The 16,984-nt window shown below is 35.3% G+C and overlaps 2 protein-coding genes across 2 annotated transcripts; both read left to right on the top strand.

The window, feature by feature from the left end:
* Positions 1-4,767: 4,767 nt before the first annotated feature.
* On the top strand, positions 4,768-11,754 carry LOC147389555 (uncharacterized). Its single transcript, XM_086419101.1, has 27 exons — positions 4,768-5,288; positions 5,640-5,778; positions 5,858-5,929; positions 6,032-6,103; positions 6,207-6,278; positions 6,370-6,441; positions 6,656-6,727; positions 6,869-6,940; positions 7,075-7,146; positions 7,233-7,301; positions 7,395-7,466; positions 7,623-7,694; positions 8,246-8,317; positions 8,397-8,468; positions 8,583-8,654; positions 8,730-8,801; positions 9,008-9,079; positions 9,167-9,238; positions 9,322-9,393; positions 9,479-9,550; positions 9,655-9,726; positions 9,811-9,882; positions 9,963-10,036; positions 10,126-10,257; positions 10,336-10,674; positions 10,765-11,135; positions 11,231-11,754. Exons 1-27 carry the CDS (start codon positions 5,201-5,203, stop codon positions 11,570-11,572), a joined length of 2,922 nt encoding a protein of 973 aa, XP_086275227.1. The 5' UTR covers positions 4,768-5,200; the 3' UTR covers positions 11,573-11,754.
* Positions 11,755-13,865: 2,111 nt separating this feature from the next.
* On the top strand, positions 13,866-16,620 carry OZS1 (C4-dicarboxylate transporter/malic acid transport protein). Its single transcript, XM_086418184.1, has 3 exons — positions 13,866-14,405; positions 14,774-15,579; positions 16,164-16,620. The coding sequence occupies exons 1-3, from the start codon at positions 13,911-13,913 to the stop codon at positions 16,525-16,527; spliced, it is 1,665 nt and encodes a 554-aa protein (XP_086274310.1). The 5' UTR covers positions 13,866-13,910; the 3' UTR covers positions 16,528-16,620.
* The last annotated feature ends 364 nt before the right edge of the window (positions 16,621-16,984 follow it).

The following is a 16,984-nucleotide window of genomic DNA, read 5'->3' as shown; positions in this document are numbered from 1 at the left end:
AGTCAACCAAATCTTAATTATCTTTGTTGACCAAAATATCCTTCCTTTTTTGCAAAAATGTTCTGATCATTTAAGACAACACGTGAATGAAGTGTTCAAATCCATGCAAGACAAATGGATGCATGGGCATTTTGGTCATTTAAAAATAAGAGAAAAATAATATAATAAAATAACCTTTAAACATACCCCACATATTTTGGTGAATCTTTGAGATACCCCCTGTGTTTTAAACTTCTTACATTGAATCTCAGACCAATTTTTTTTTTTTTTAATAACATAAACTTTATTGACGGGAGGATTAGAAGCACTTAAAAAAAAAAAAAACTTACTACGACGTCACTCCCTAATCACAAATCACAGTATCTCATCTAAACATAAAATCTTCATATATTCTTAATATTTTATTAATTAAAAATAAACCCATAATTTTTTATTTTTTAATATAACATGGCCAATCTCTTGAATCTTTGGGACTGATTATTTAACCTATTCAATTTAGTCTTTGGTTACGTTGTCTCTAAGCACTTGTGCAAAACATTTGATTTTTCTATATATGTTTACATATGGGTCAAGTTACAAGGACTCATGAAGAATGATTCATGGAAGAAAAGATTATCCCAATGTATAATATAAGTCATCTATCTACACAGTTTTGTAAGTAACAAATATCTCATAAAATTATAGTGTCTTTTCTCTTTGCCCTACTCTCCAAATTTACTATCTTTCCACTTTTACCTTATTTTTCATTAATGTCCCTCTAATTTTACCATCATTCTACGTCAACCAATTTTTTTTTTTCTTTTACCTCTTAATCTCGTAAATTTTTTAAATGCCATCAAACATTATTATTTTTTCTCTTTTACCCTCAAAGTGGATTCCCATATTGAGATGCGAGTGAATTCTAGCATATAATAAAACACAATTGTAAGGCCTATTTTTGTGGGATGCAAAATTATTTAGGATAAAAATCTCATCCAACTATCATTTTTGTGGAACTCACTTTATTATATTTTGTGTTTACCACCCTCTAACCTATAATTTTTTAATACATATGTATATATTAAAAAAAAAAGATAAAAATATATTAAAAAAAAAAGATTTATTAGTTTTTTTATAAGTTAAAAGTACAAGATAATAAAGTTGGTTAAAAAGAAAATATAATAACATTAAATAGGGTAAAATGGAAAGACGATAAAATATGATTTTGAATGTACAAAAGTGGGTCCTATGCAGGGAGGAACTAAGAGACTAGAGTAGGCAATTGACCACCCTTGATATTTTTTGTTCTTTAAACATCCCTTATATTTTGGTTATTGGTTGAGGTGGTCTGTGTTTTCCACTTGATGAGAAGTCTCCTTTGACCATGTTATCCTCTCTCATACACAACTTCAATATTTTTACCCTCCCCAATTATTTTGGGTGATTTAGACACCCTTGTGCTGATGAAATGCACTTTGACCTTCCCCCCCCCCCCCTTCAATCTTTTGATAATTTAGGCACACTTCTACCAATTTGATGGATATTTGAGAAATACCCATATGTTTTCAAACTTATGATGTGTCCGAGACCTTGCTCTTCCTTTACTAACTAATAAAAAATATTTTAAATACCATCATTTTCAAACTCTAATCAAAAGCCTTGAATTCTTTTCTACACCATATTAGTCATATTTTAGTTTTCAACCTTCGTATTAAATTAAATTTATCGTTTTCGTCACTTGTAAAATGTTGCATCATCATTTACTTCAAAAAACCCATCTTATTCTTTAGATTTAAAGTAGATTACTCTTGTGACTGAAGACTACGATAAAAATTTCTACTCCAGATGTTGGAGATGACTGCTTTTGAGATGATGAATAAATGATTTTATTTCAGATTGAAGACAATGGCAATGAGATCATTTTTGCAATAGTCTATTAGAGAAGACTGATGTCAAGGAGGCGCAAGTTTTTGTTGAATATTTAAAATGAGGGGTATTATAGCTGCACCAACTTTTACTAATTACACACGACTGATGTGGAGTTAGTAAAAATTGGTGTAGCATTAGCAATTCTCTTTAAAATACTCTATTTAAAATTGATGACATTGCATGCATGACTTTAGTATTGTCTAATAGATCAATGGAAATAACATAAATGCCCTATTCTTCAACCCTACTAAAAATATCCCCAAATTCAATCTTTTTCAAGCTCCTCAACTTTACCATTAATTATAGTTCACCCCTCCTAGAAGAAAATCATGGCTCCACCCCTAGTCCTATGGTTGTGTTATATATATGGGTGGCATGCGGAGGCCCTAAAGAGAGCCAAACATTGTGTCAAACATTTTTTTCAATGTATGGGTTAGAAGTTTTGAAATAGGCTGATTTTTTGTGAGGATCGATGATCTTTATGATGAGGAGATCATCATCGCAAAAAATCAACTCATTTCGAAACTTAAAACTCCATTAAAAGTGGTTTACAAAAATCAAATGGTCCACGATACTTCAACTTATAAACTACAGTTAAAAGTTTTGAATGAAATGATTTTTAGTGAGGATAATCTCTTCACCGTAAAGATCACCCTCACAAAAAAATAAAAAATAAAAAAAATCAACTCATTTCGAAACTTCTAACCCCTATTTTGAAAAATATTTAGCACGAGAATATATATATTCTTGTATATCCAAAATGTTGTTTCATTTTTTAGACATATGAACATTGAAGGAGGTGCAATCTTAAAGTTGAAAGAAAGGGTAAAAAAATTATCATTAAGGTTACACGATGCATTGTATAACAAAATCAAGAGTTTTAGGCTTGAAGTAGGATATGAAAGTATTTAAGTCTTTTCTTGGTAATCTGCCCGAATAAAACTTTTAGACAATTATATAAGATGCATTGTATGAGGTGTAAATTGTTGTGCCAAATCATAATCGTGGAGGGTTTTTCATCCATCCATTTCTTGAGATGATTACTACAAAATTGATGAGATTGATCATTCTTCTTTAGATAGACAAGTGACCTCCAGTTTCCTCGGGCAATATAATCTGATGGTTACGATCTTCTTCTATGGTAGGATGATAAGACTTTGTATTTATAGGCGAGGTTGTGTAAATAGGTATCATCACTCGGTGGTTTAAGTATCCCATGAGTTAGACAAATAGGTAGCTTGATAGACGTGAATACTACTTGGTCTTAGTAGATAAGTCATACTATTTATTGAAAATATTCAAGTTTGAGGTGTAGAGATTTTACAATTGAATGGAAATATAAATAAGATATTTAAAATGTAGGATCTTCAACATGGGATATCCCGTCCTTTGCTTGTTTGCATATCTTTCAATATTGCAATTTGGAGGCATGGGGATCTGATCACGAAGAGACCAACCTTTTTTAACATTTGGGTTTACTCAATTTTCATATATAATTTTGACTTAGTGTTAAATTTACGAAATTATTTTTGTTGATGTGTAATTGGAGAGTCCATGTCATACATGTATAATATTTGTAGCTCGGTCAAATTGGTTTTCCTAGGGTGATAAGTGATAATATTCATGCAATCCCCAAAGTGGTATTTGTCATAAGTGATATTGTTCAACATTTGCATGTTGCCCAGCTTTCGAAAAATCTATAGATTGCTCACACATGATGTTGCATACTATATAAATGTAGCTTAGCTTGGGAAAATGTATTTTCCCTAGGTGCATTGTAGGGATTTTGGATGATTTGGTTAAGTTTGGCTGACCTATATTGATGATGTGGCAACTTTGTAATTAAATTGGACATATCTTTTGACCCCAGGTGATTGTTTAACTATTATTATACATGAATTTTGGGTCGTTAGCGAAAATCTACCCATCTAAACTTGGATTGACCTATTCTAGTCTTGTGTGTGATGAGTTTGGCCAAAAAAACATAGTTGAAGTGATTTACTTAATGCTTTTCAATTACTTATTTTGATCTTTTGGTGAGGTGCTTTTGAATTAAGACAATGCGTCTGAAACGATTTAATGTATAAATAATTTATAATTAAATCGTATATCAAGGTGGATCATATTATTAATCTTAACATGTATGCTTCTACCAGTGTGAGTGAATTTTTTTTATTTGTGATTGCCCTCTTTTGGCACTTCAGCAATAATCAATTGCTTAGGTGAGAAGAAATCAATGGTTGAAGAATTTGAAAGACACATAACTAGTGAGATAGGTATAAGAATTGTGAAAATAAATAACTATCTCATATGTTGAATTTGAATCACATTTATAAGTTGATTGTGGTTGGTAACTCCATCCTCATATCAAATGCATTGGTCCCATGTGATAAGTGTGATTGCTAAAAAAAAAAAAAGATTAATACATGCTGCTAGGTAAATTTACAGGAAAGATCCATTATTTATAATTCTTTTACCTAAAAGACAAAAAAAAAACAATGCATCTTTATTGGGACTCATCTCATGTACTAATTAGCAATAACCCCAATGTCATTTTCTTTAACTTCCGCCTCTGGGTGTGCGAATAAGAACCCTCGTATCCATTTAAAGGGATCAAGGAAAATCAACATTTGGATTAGAGTTAGAGACCAATGAAACTCAATTTGAGGGGACAGAGAGAGAGAGTGATATTGATTATTGAAAGCAACATAACCTAACTTGTTCAAACATGTAAATTATTATAAAAATAAATTAGAAGAAGCATCCAACAGGCTTTATACGTTGAGAGCTGCAGCAATACCAACAGCATGCAACAAGTGATCTCTTCCCTTTCCCTATCAGTTCCAAGCACGCCCTCTCTCTCTCTCTCTCTAAAATATAATATCTGATGATGGTACGGTAAAAAGTATGAAAAAGTAAAACCAATAAGCTTCTCTTCTTCCTCTAATTCTGTCTCTTTTACCAAAGCCTCACACTCTCCTGTCCAACCAACATAAACTTCATTTGGGGAATCGCTAGTACGGCTGACGGCCGCTTCCGTCCACCACTCCTTATTAAATCTCTTTTACTTTCTCCTCTACTCATTTACTAACGTCGTTTCACCGCCGTTTCAACTTCTTTAATTCCCTCTTTCCCCCTAATAAATACATTTAATTCTCTCTCTCCCCCCCCCCCTCTATCTCTCACTTCCTTTTAGTTCACGCCAAACGCCTGTTCTACACCTGGAAACTATTCCTCTACTTCCTCCAAACTGAACCCACACACTCTCTCTCTCTCTCTTCTGTGTTCGACAATGGAGAAGAAGCTTTTACTGGGTTTTGTAATGGTGGTGGTGATGGTTTGGACTATCGTTCCCTTTGTTTCTCCACTTACAGACGAAAGTAATCTTTCTCTCTCTTGCAATTTAGTTGTATTTCTACTTTGTTTTTTATCTTCTCTTTCTCTTCGCCATTTGTTTCATTTTTGGTAGTTTATTTTGTTAAAGGAAAAGTTCTTGTACAATGGGCACTAAAAGCCTTATAAGGAGATATAGTTGTTTAAGAATTTTGTGAATGAAGCTATAAGAAGTTCTCATTTTTATCCTTTTTAAAAAGGGTGACTGCCACTAATGGATAACAAGTTTCGTAGTCAACAATGTTGATTTATATACAGAAATACCCATCCCTTTCCATCCTTTAAGAATCTCCAACTTTGGACTTATGCCCATTGTTCTTGTTATTTTAATGGTGCAGGGGAAGCTTTGTTATCTGTTAAAGCGTCATTTAGAGATGTTGCTAACGTGCTTCTTGACTGGGATAACCTGCGCATCGAGGATCATTGTTCATGGCGAGGCGTCTTCTGCGACAATGTCAGCCTCTCTGTTATATCTTTGTAAGCTTTTCTCCATGTTTCTACTTATGTTAATTTTTTTTTTGTTTGGTTTAATAATGGTGGACTTGTTTTATGGAAGAAACCTGTCAAATTTGAATTTGGGTGGTGAAATTTCGCCTTCTATTGGAGATTTGAAGGATTTGCAAACCATGTATGTGTTCTTAACTTTATAATTTTGTTTTGTTTTGTTTTTTTTTTTGGTTTTTACTTTCATATGGGTACCGATTAAAATGTTTTCTATTTTGATTTGTAGAGATTTGAAGGGAAATCACTTGACAGGACAAATACCAGATGAATTGGGGAATTGTGTTTCTCTAAAAACTCTGTAAAACTTCTTGTCTTTGTGTAGTTAAAATTGCTTTGACATTGGTTGGAGGGCTTTAGTATTAAAAGATGGTGTTGTTAAATGTGGGATGTAACTGATGCAGGGATTTATCATGGAATTCCCTTTATGGAGATATACCTTTTTCGATATCTAAGCTCAAACAACTTGAAGATTTGTAAGAAACTAATCTAAAAGTTTTATTTTGTTCAAATTATGATTCATTGTATACCAATCAGTTCACAACTTAGAACACTTCTTCTATGCAGGACTTTAAAGAACAATCAGCTAACGGGTCCCATCCCTTCAACCTTGTCACAGATCCCAAATCTGAAAACTCTGTAAGCTAATTTCCTTCTTTCGATCTTAGGTGCCTTTTTATATTGCTTATGCTAATCATGGCTAACAACGTTGTCTTTATGAATGATCTTGATTTAGTATTTCTATTGTAGTCTGTTTTAAAAGAATATTAATTCCCTTGATCAGAATCACACTTGCCTTGAAACCCATTTGCCTAGAATGAGTGACATTAATGTATAACTGATAATTCTTCAGGGATCTTGCTCAGAACCAGCTTACGGGTGACATTCCCAGGCTAATTTACTGGAATGAAGTATTACAGTATCTGTGAGTTACTTTGATATCCAATCCACTTATTCCATTCAAGTCAATTATAAACTCTTAGCTTTGTATTATTGATTTAAACATTTGGTCAACTACTGTCTGCAATTTTCTTATAATGGAGGTGTTGCGATACTTCTTATATAGGGGATTGCGGGGTAATTCATTGACCGGAACATTGTCCCCCGATATGTGCCAATTGACTGGTCTTTGGTACTTGTAAGTTCTTATTTTCTATACCCAATAAGCTTTTAGCTAAGACTATGGTTTTTGCTGAACTAAACCCACATTCCATTCAATTCTATTGGAGGTCATTTCTCTGGTACACACTTAACATGATTTTTTTTTTCCAGTGATGTGCGAGGCAATAATTTAACTGGAGAAATCCCTGATAATATTGGAAATTGTACAAGCTTTGAAATCCTGTATGTCAATTACTTTCTGTTGCACCAATCTGAAGTTTGCATTTTATTTTAATAATAGCTATCTAAATATTAATTTTGAATTTCAGGGATATCTCTTACAACCAGATTACTGGGGAAATTCCTTACAATATTGGGTTTTTGCAAGTTGCTACGCTGTATGCTTTTTATAAACTTTTTAATAGTATTTATACGATCTTTTTCTGTTTTATTATTTTTGATTACTTGTAGCTAAAATATGTTTTTATCAGGTCACTTCAAGGAAACAGGCTTACTGGAAAGATTCCTGAAGTTATTGGTCTAATGCAAGCCCTCGCGGTTTTGTAAGTGTTGATCTTAGCAATTGTATAATATCTTTGTTACTTAAGTGTTGCTTGTGTACTCTCTTTTGAACTCCAGTGTCCATATTTCAATTGATATTTTTATTTTGGAAAGCAAATAACACTGTTTGTGAAATCCTTTATTTGTACTGTTTACAGGGATTTAAGTGAAAATGAACTGGTTGGGCCTATTCCACCAATACTTGGCAATCTGTCCTACACTGGAAAATTGTGAGTTCCTTTTAATTTTATTATTTTATGCAGGTTGTATGAATGGATAAGTTCTTAGCTATTGAAGGTTAATGCAATTAGGATTCTGGGCAAAAAATTTGACTGACTTGAGATTTCTTTTACCCTAATTGTTTCACTGAAGGCAATTTCCTCCTGAAACATGCTTTTTGTTCCTAATTTCCCTCCTGTTTTAACAATACACACACACTCACACATAAGTAAAGTCAACTAATAATATGTAGTAATGTTTAATATTTTTTTAATACTGGGTTGTGTTTATTCGTCGTCGGGCATTTCTTAGAATTACTTAATCTTTTAGGCTATGTTTCCATTTGAAAACAATTTCGACAGATTAAGGGCAAAAGGTGACTGTAAAAGCAATCTGTAGTTACCATATTATCAGCATACTATTCATTGTTGCAAACTTTTCAATACATCATTGCAACACTTATCTCTTTTACTACCTAAATTAGATTAACTTGAGTATTCTGATTCTGGACTTTTTTTAAATTCCGTGTCTTGAATTTTCAATTTGGTTTTTGCTCTCTCAGATACCTACATGGTAACAAACTTACTGGACTAATTCCACCGGAGCTGGGGAACATGTCAAAACTTAGTTATTTGTGAGTAATGTCTTTTGTTGGATAATAGCTTTGTTTCTTTAGTCTTTTATTTCCGGGTTTCAAAATTTTTCTTCCACAGGCAACTCAACAATAACAAGCTGGTTGGTGGGATTCCCGCAGAGCTCGGAAAACTGGAAGAACTCTTTGAGCTGTGAGTCCATTTTTCTTTCTGTTTATGTGTATATTGTATTCTTATATGATGTATATAATTTATATTTTAAGAAATGATACTTGTTTTTGAAATAATGGATATGTCATCTTTCAGGAATCTTGCAAATAACTACCTTGAAGGACCCATTCCAGAAAATATTAGCACTTGCACTGCACTGAACCAATTGTGAGTTTTCTCTTTTGCAAATCTTTTTGTCACAGTAACTGTAGTTTGTCTCTAATTCTTAGTACATTGTTTCAGCAATGTGTATGGTAACCAGTTGAATGGTTCCATTCCTTCTGGATTCAAGAATTTAGAGAGTTTGACATATCTGTAAGTTTGAACGATCTCTTCGATTAGCCATTTCGAGTATTCTTGCAGTGCTCTTTACCCATTGCTTTGCAGTTCCTAACACAAATTATTTGCACAATTAGAATCACATATTCACAATCATTCATACAGTAAGGATACCACTCTATATTATTATATAATTACAAGAATAACCATTGATGTCCGCCTTATTTCATGTGTATTTACAGGAATCTATCCTCGAACAATTTCAAAGGAAGAATTCCTGTTGAGTTGGGGCGAATTAGCAATCTTGATACTCTGTATGTTACAAAGTGAATTTAATGTGTTTTCCATTGTACCTGTGTATTATTAAAGCTAATCTCATTTCTTGTTGTTTCAAAATCTAGGGATCTCTCTTACAATGATTTCTCCGGACCCATTCCAGCTTCAGTTGGTGATCTAGAGCACCTTCTCACACTGTATGTGAACTGTCAAGTTTCCTTGCAAAATTATGTACTATATGCACATATTATCCTACCTTAATTATATCTGGTCACTTTAGAAACTTGAGTAGGAATCGACTTGATGGATCTGTGCCAGCTGAATTTGGGAATCTCAGAAGTATTCAAATTCTGTGAGTTTACCAATCTGTATTTGGGAGTTGAGTTTTCTAAATTTCGTGGTCAATAAGTGGATTCTAACAAGTAAATTCTACTCAGTGATATGTCCTTCAACAAACTTTCGAACACGATTCCTGAAGGGTTGGGTCAGTTGCAAAACATTAATGCTTTGTAAGTTCAGCCCCATCCCTGGTCTTTGCTTCAAATTGATGCAAAAACATTTTGGTGCTTTATTGTCACATGTTTAACCTTTGATGCAATGGTATTCTGTTTAGGATACTGAACAACAACAATCTTCGTGGTGGAATACCGTCTCAATTGAGCAGTTGTTATAGTCTTGTCAATTTGTACGTGTGTGTGTTTTTAAGTCTATTATTCTCCTATTGTTTGATTTGAAGCTTTGCCTATTTACACACCTAGTATCCCTTCAGGAATCTATCCTACAACAACTTATCTGGGGATATTCCTCCCACCAAGAATTTTTTGAGGTTTCCACCAGAGAGGTACATGACCTAAATCTCCCACTTTGCCATGGTCTCTGATTACATCCATTTTTTAATGGGTTTTTTATTTTGTCTATTAGTTTCTTGGGAAACCCATTGTTGTGTGGAAATTGGTTGGGATCGTTATGTGGACCATATGCTCCAGAATCCAAAGGTATCTAGTCTGAAATCTTTAGCATCGATTAAAGAAATGTTTATTTTCTTGTCAGATTTAACTTTGCTAAGCTCTCATTTGTTTTACAGCTATGATCTCAAGGACTGCAGTTGTTTGTATAACATTGGGCTCTGTGGCACTTTTATCGATGGTCATAGTTGCAATTTACCGAACCAACCCACCCAAGCAATTTATGAAGGGATCACAAGGAACTATTCAGGGTATGTTTACATGGAATCCTAATTCCACCTTTTTTTAATTATGTCTGTTCCTTATGGTTAAATATGTTACACTTCCAGGTCCCCCAAAACTCATAGTTCTTCACATGGACTTGGCTATTTACTCCTACGATGATATCATGAGAATTACCGAGAATCTGAGTGAGAAGTACATTGTAGGCTATGGTGCTTCAAGCACGGTTTACAAATGTGTACTAAAGAATTCCAAGACCATTGCAATAAAGCGCATATACAGTCACCATCCGCATAATAAACGAGAATTTGAGACTGAACTTGAAACCATTGGCAGTATTAGACACAGAAATCTTGTGAGTTTATATGGGTACTCTCTTTCACCCAATGGTAACCTCCTGATCTATGATTACATGCAGAATGGTTCTCTTTGGGATCTTCTTCATGGTTAGCTTACTTGCTTCCTCTCCACCTTACAATTTTAATAAATGTTTTTATGCAATTAGTGATTTGACTAAATGTCATCTTATACGACAGGACCATCAATGAAGGTAAAACTTGACTGGGACACACGATTGAGAATTGCTGTTGGAGCTGCTCAAGGATTGGCTTACCTTCATCTTGATTGCAATCCTCGAATTATTCACAGAGATGTCAAGTCTTCAAATATACTAATTGATGAGAACTTTGAAGCTCATATCTCTGATTTTGGGATTGCTAAATGCATCTCTCCTTCAAAGACCCATGCTTCAACTTATGTCATGGGTACGATTGGTTACATTGATCCTGAATATGCCCGGACCTCCCATCTCAATGAGAAATCTGATGTTTACAGCTTTGGCATTGTTCTTCTGGAGCTACTCACGGGGAAAAAGGCTGTTGATGATGACTCCAACTTGCACCAATTGGTCTGCACCCAATCATCTACCTTTACTTTTCACACCAACCGCCTTTACTTCTTTAAGTTATATCTAACACCGTCCATATTTATTATGTTACTTAGATATTGTCCAAGGCAGATGATAACACAGTGATGGAAGCGGTCGACCCGGAGGTCTCTGTTACTTGCATGGATTTAGGCCTTGTTAGGAAGACTTTCCAACTCGCATTGTTGTGTACGAAGAGGCACCCATCCGAACGACCCAACATGCACGAAGTTGCACGTGTATTAGTCTCATTGCTTCCAACTCCCCCCTCGAAGCCTTGTACGGCTCCTTCTAAGGCTATCAACTATACCCAATTTGTGGAAGCGAAGCAACAGCAGGGACAGCGGGTTGACAACAGTTCATCCGATGCCCAGTGGTTTATGAGGTTTGGGGAAGTCATATCTAAGAATACAATTTGATCAATCATCACTCCATCCCTATTGGAAGAGATTTGAAGTTCCAAATTTTACTTCAAGATGGGTTTTACTTTCTTTCTCTCTACATAGTTTTGAACTCCATTGTGAGAAGTTTTGTAAGACTTAGGTCTTTACAGGATGAAAAAGAAATATTTTCTATTATATTTTACTGTTTTGATCATTAACACCTTTGTACAAGCAATCTTTGACTTTTGGGAAATCTCTTTGGATTTTAGTTATATTCTGTTCAGAGCTTTATTTGTGCTTGGTTTTAAATGTTCTTTATTGCTATTAAATGTCATAAAAAACGTCACAAGAATTGGCTGTACCATGTAGGTCTCAGGAATTCTCTTCACATTTAATATTGGTCTGTATATACTGCCATATGCCAGGTTGTTAGCTGTAACGTTAAAAGTGGACTCTATGAGGTAGACTGATTTTCTTATGCAGTCCTACCGTGGGACCCTTCTTGAACTCATATGGCCTATTTCATTGTAACTAGTCCAAAACACCATTGGCCTCGAACAAGTTGTGATTTCTAATTGTTAGTGTTGTTGTGGCACTAATTCTCCATCTATGATTCAACTTCTAGATGTAGAGTTTGATTCATGTGACTGCAAACATGGTTTTATAACTTGTCATAAACACATCTCATCTTGGTCTCGACAAGTTTTCCCATGTGTTTGAGTTGTCTCATTTAACAATGAGAAAAATGAACTATGGTTTAAAATCTCTTCCTATACGTCTGGTTGGTGGATGATACAGAGCTGTATCAGAGGAGTTAGCTTGGAAAACCATTGCTGCAAAATAATAAATGTATGAATTTAGGCCTATGGTCTGTAAATTTACCGGAATATTGAATGCAAGAGCATGTGGTAATTGAAATGATCCCTTCGAGTAGGCAAATGTTCTCGACATGGCCAAAATTTCCAATGCGCAATAATATGGACTCATACTTAGATGTAAAGTTTGATTCATGGAGCTTTATTTTATTTATTAAACTTTCACAATCCCCATCATTTTTTACCTTGATTTATCTTTTGTTCTTTCATCCCTTTTTCTAGTAAGAAAAACACTAAATTTTATTCTTTCATACCTCTTTTGTTCCTCCAAATTGGCAAAATCCAATACCACAGCCCACTAGATTTCACACTAAAAGTAGATTTCATGTGGTCCTTAATTTTTTTTCTTAAAATCGATCATCTTCAATCTCTATGTTAAATTAATTTTAGTCTATTTAACGTCCTCTTTAATTTATCATTTTGTATCTTTTTTTAATTCCTTGTAAAAAAAAAAAAAAAGAATCCTTAATATTTTTTTTCTAGTTAAAAAATTCCATCTTGTTTGATATGTCGATTTTAAAGTTGTAGGGTAGGTTAAAAAATTATTTAAAAGGCTGAAATGACTATTTTGGGAAGAGAAATCAAAGAGCCTTTGGGTTTGAGGTTGAAGTTGAGGGTATTAAGGTCATTTTGAATTGGTCAATTAGAAAAGACCAAGGTCTAAGGGGCATTTAGGTTTCTTAAATGTTTTAAAACTGAGGAGATTGGCTCTTGGCTTGGTCTTCTCACAGAAACTAGTGGCAAATGATGTAAATGCTTTTTTCTTCACCCTCATAAATTAAGGTCTGTATGAAATCTTTGTGGTCTTGTTCCATGTGAAAATTAGTTAGATATGTCCATAAAGGGCTGTCGATGAGTTGGGCTGTAAATAACTTGGTACTAATGGGCCTAAAATTCCTTGCCCAAGCCACCACTATTTGAACCCATTTACGAAACGGGCTAAATCAGCCCATATAATTAATAGGGTCATGTTAAAAATTCAGCCCATTCAAAACCTCTAACCCGTGTCCCTAATATAAATATATACAGGTTGGGCCGTGTGATGAGCCTAACTCCCAAGCTTGAGCCCGGCCCTAATCATGAATCAGGCCTGTATCCACACTCAATATATTGGTGGCCATGCATTAATTTCCTGGTCTCTACGTTCAAACTTCAACTGTACCAGTGAAAATCTCTCTCTATCTCTGTCTTTCTCTTTCATGAGTCCATGTTTATATTATAGATCAACTCCCATGCAATTAAGCTCCACCACCACAAGATTTTACAAGTCACCCCACGAGATGTTACTCAAAACAACCCACTTTTCCAAAGAAAGTATTGGTTTCCAACCATTTAACAACCTCCACCAGAACAATCACTTTCACTTCTCGTGACACACACACACACACACACACATGTATGATTGTATGTATTAATATCTAATATGCATGGGTTAAAATACTAGAGCACCCACAGACTTCAGTGAAACTTGGTGTCCTTTGTGAATTATTTGAAGCAAAATGGAAATGAATCCAACTTCTCCAAACTCTCTTGAGGACCATTTTGTAGATATACATCAAGTAGTCCATGAAGAAGAAGAAGAAGAAGAAATAACGACCAAGATTGGTGAAAAGCGAACAAATCGAGCAATTAAACATCGGGATATGAAGAGACCACTGAAAAGCTTTAGTCGACAAGTCTCTCTTGAGACTGGGTTCTCTGCACTTAATAGAGAACATAAGGCCAAGGACGATAAAAGGGTGCTTTCGAGGAATGGTCAAAGCTTTGGAGGTTTTGCTTCGATTCATAGAGGAGTTGTCATAGAGGGCAAGAGAGGAGACTTTAGTATGTTCAGTACCAAATCGGCTGTTAGTAAGCAAAATTCAACGTTGCCTCTGAGAAAAGAGACAGAGATGATGGATTTACATCAAACAGATGTGTTTGGAGGGGTTGATGATGTTCCTGCTGGAAGATACTTTGCTGCCTTGAGAGGACCCGAGTTAGACCAAGTCAAGGTATTTAAAGAGACTCTACTACATCTATTTTTCGTTGTTTTCTTATGTCTTATATCTTGTGATGGGTTTATGTGATTGATCTCTTTATGGGTTTATTTTAAGTGATCTTGAAGGTCTATCTATCTTCAATAGATCTATTTATTATAAATATGTTAAAGAACCCATTTCATCAAAAAGGCTATTGTGATTAAGATTGGATGTTAAAGTTAGTTCTTTGATTTGATCCAAGTCAAAATTTTCTTCACCGATTCCAAAGAATTACTAAAGATTTCAGTTTATATCAGTACATCTTTTTTGTTTTTTCAGTTTGGCTGGTAATCTATAATCTTAACGATGAATCAACCATGATGACATCAATCTTTCTGCAGGACTCCGAAGATATTCTCCTCCCCAAGGATGAGCAGTGGCCTTTCCTCCTCAGATTCCCGATCGGTTGCTTTGGTATCTGTCTCGGCCTCAGCAGCCAAGCAATTCTATGGCTCGCCCTTGCAACAAGCCCAGCTACCAAATTCCTCAACATCACTCCTCTCATAAACCTCGCTCTCTGGCTCCTCGCACTTACTGTCCTTATCTTGATTTCTGTAACTTATGCACTTAAGTGTGCATTCTACTTTGAAGCAGTTCGAAGAGAGTACTTTCATCCCATTCGTGTCAACTTCTTCTTTGCTCCATGGATCGTCTGTATGTTCCTCGCCATTGGTGCACCTCCAATGCTAGCACCAAGACCACTCCACCCTATTATATGGGTCATCTTCATGACACCGGTTTTCCTTCTCGAGGTCAAGATCTATGGCCAATGGTTATCAGGAGGGAGGAGGCGTCTATGCAAAGTGGCGAACCCATCATCACATCTATCTGTCGTTGGGAACTTCGTTGGTGCAATCTTAGCATCAAAGGTGGGATGGCAGGAGCCTGCCAAGTTCTTTTGGGCCATTGGTTTTGCACATTATCTTGTAGTGTTCGTTACGCTCTATCAAAGATTACCGACAAGCGAGGCCTTGCCTAAGGAATTACACCCTGTGTATTCAATGTTCATTGCAGCTCCATCAGCTGCAAGTATTGCTTGGGAAACTATATACGGTGACTTTGATGGGTTGTCAAGGACGTGTTACTTCATCGCATTGTTTCTCTATTTTTCACTCGTCGTTCGAATCAATTTCTTCCGGGGCTTCGAGTAAGCTATTTCTTTCTCTACTTCTCTTACATGTTTGCAACTTCAAGTTTCATCTTCTATGGTCTATTTTGTTAACCAACCATCTACTCCAAAAGACTGATCTGTTGGAGAGGAAAATATAAAAGAATTGAGATATTATTGATTCTCTCAGATAAAAATTACAGCAACCCTTGCAGGGTTTTATAGAAACCAAATCATATCTAGAGATAAGCTCTACCCCTAATAAATCTCAACCAAATCAATCTAACCTTATCTTAATCTCAGTAGATATGATACAGTGTATCGTAGTACACCATATTACAATGCAACATAACTAATTACTCCAATAGAAAATATACACTCAACACCCTCCCCAATCACAGCCATAAGGGTGGAAAGAATTGAACCTGTGACCTATATGAACTTAGTGTTTTGATACCATGTTAACCGACCAAGTACTCCAAAAGACCGATCTATTGGAGAGGGGGAGAACTATGAATATAAGAGGATCACAGTGATTAATTGGGATATGACACACCTGAGTGTGGAAGAAAATATACACTCAACATAGTTAACTAAATTTTTTTTTTCACCACACTTTGCAGGTTTTCAGTGGCATGGTGGTCCTATACCTTCCCTATGACAACTGCATCGCTGGCTACCATCAAGTATGCAGAGCAGGTCCCCTGTGTCCTAAGCCAAGGCCTTGTACTCACTCTTTCCTTCATGTCATCAGCAATGGTGTTTGTGTTGTTCGTCTCTACCTTTCTTCACGCCTTTGTCTGGCATTCCTTGTTTCCAAATGACCTCGCCATTGCTATAACAAAGAGAAGGAAAAACAACGGTGGCAAGGAGAAGCCCTTCAAAAGGGCCTATGATATAAGGCGTTGGACGAAGCAATCTCCTCTTTCCTTTGTTTCTTCTATCACCAAGAAGAAATCAGCAAACAAGAATTTCAATGGGAAGTAAATCCAATAGAATAGCATTGTATGGCAAAGTTGTAAGTCCAGTGAATCAAATGTATCATATAATCCTGGCTACCTAAATAGATATTAATCCGAACCCGGGACTGTATACTGTAATCCTACTAGAAGAAAACAATGAATAAGAGCATGTACAGATTATAGCTCAATTCGACTGTGGTTTGTGTTTCAACTTTGAAAGTGCAGATTTAATTAAGGGTGTCAATTGGTAGCTAGATACCCGAAACCAATCAGTCGATTTTGGATCCACCATGATGGACAAGGTATGGTTCTAGCTAGCCATCCTAGGGTCCCGATAATAATTGGGTCTCCTTTGGGTACCGCATGAATAACCCACTAGCAGATTTATTTTATTTAGGTTTCGATTCTGGGTATAGGTAGAACTGAACCAAAACCAACTCATTGACATCCCTAGATTTAAAACAAACTTAGTTCTCAAATAA

This window comes from Akebia trifoliata, chromosome 12, assembly GCF_017979445.1.
Source record: "Akebia trifoliata isolate Shusen 1 chromosome 12, ASM1797944v1, whole genome shotgun sequence".
NCBI lineage: Eukaryota > Viridiplantae > Streptophyta > Magnoliopsida > Ranunculales > Lardizabalaceae > Akebia > Akebia trifoliata.
The sequence above is the reverse complement of the archived record's forward strand: the minus strand, read 5'-3'. Positions and strand labels throughout refer to the sequence as shown.

Coding starts and splice junctions, on each gene's coding strand:
- LOC147389555 (XM_086419101.1), top strand. CDS start 5,201: ATGGAGAAGAAGCTTTTACTGGGTTTTGTAATGGTGGTGGTGATGGTT. Junction 5,779..5,857: donor AGCCTCTCTGTTATATCTTT/GTAAGCTTTTCT, acceptor GTTTTATGGAAG/AAACCTGTCAAATTTGAATT. Junction 6,941..7,074: donor TTGACTGGTCTTTGGTACTT/GTAAGTTCTTAT, acceptor TTTTTTTTCCAG/TGATGTGCGAGGCAATAATT.
- OZS1 (XM_086418184.1), top strand. CDS start 13,911: ATGGAAATGAATCCAACTTCTCCAAACTCTCTTGAGGACCATTTTGTA. Junction 14,406..14,773: donor CCGAGTTAGACCAAGTCAAG/GTATTTAAAGAG, acceptor ATCTTTCTGCAG/GACTCCGAAGATATTCTCCT. Junction 15,580..16,163: donor AATTTCTTCCGGGGCTTCGA/GTAAGCTATTTC, acceptor CACACTTTGCAG/GTTTTCAGTGGCATGGTGGT.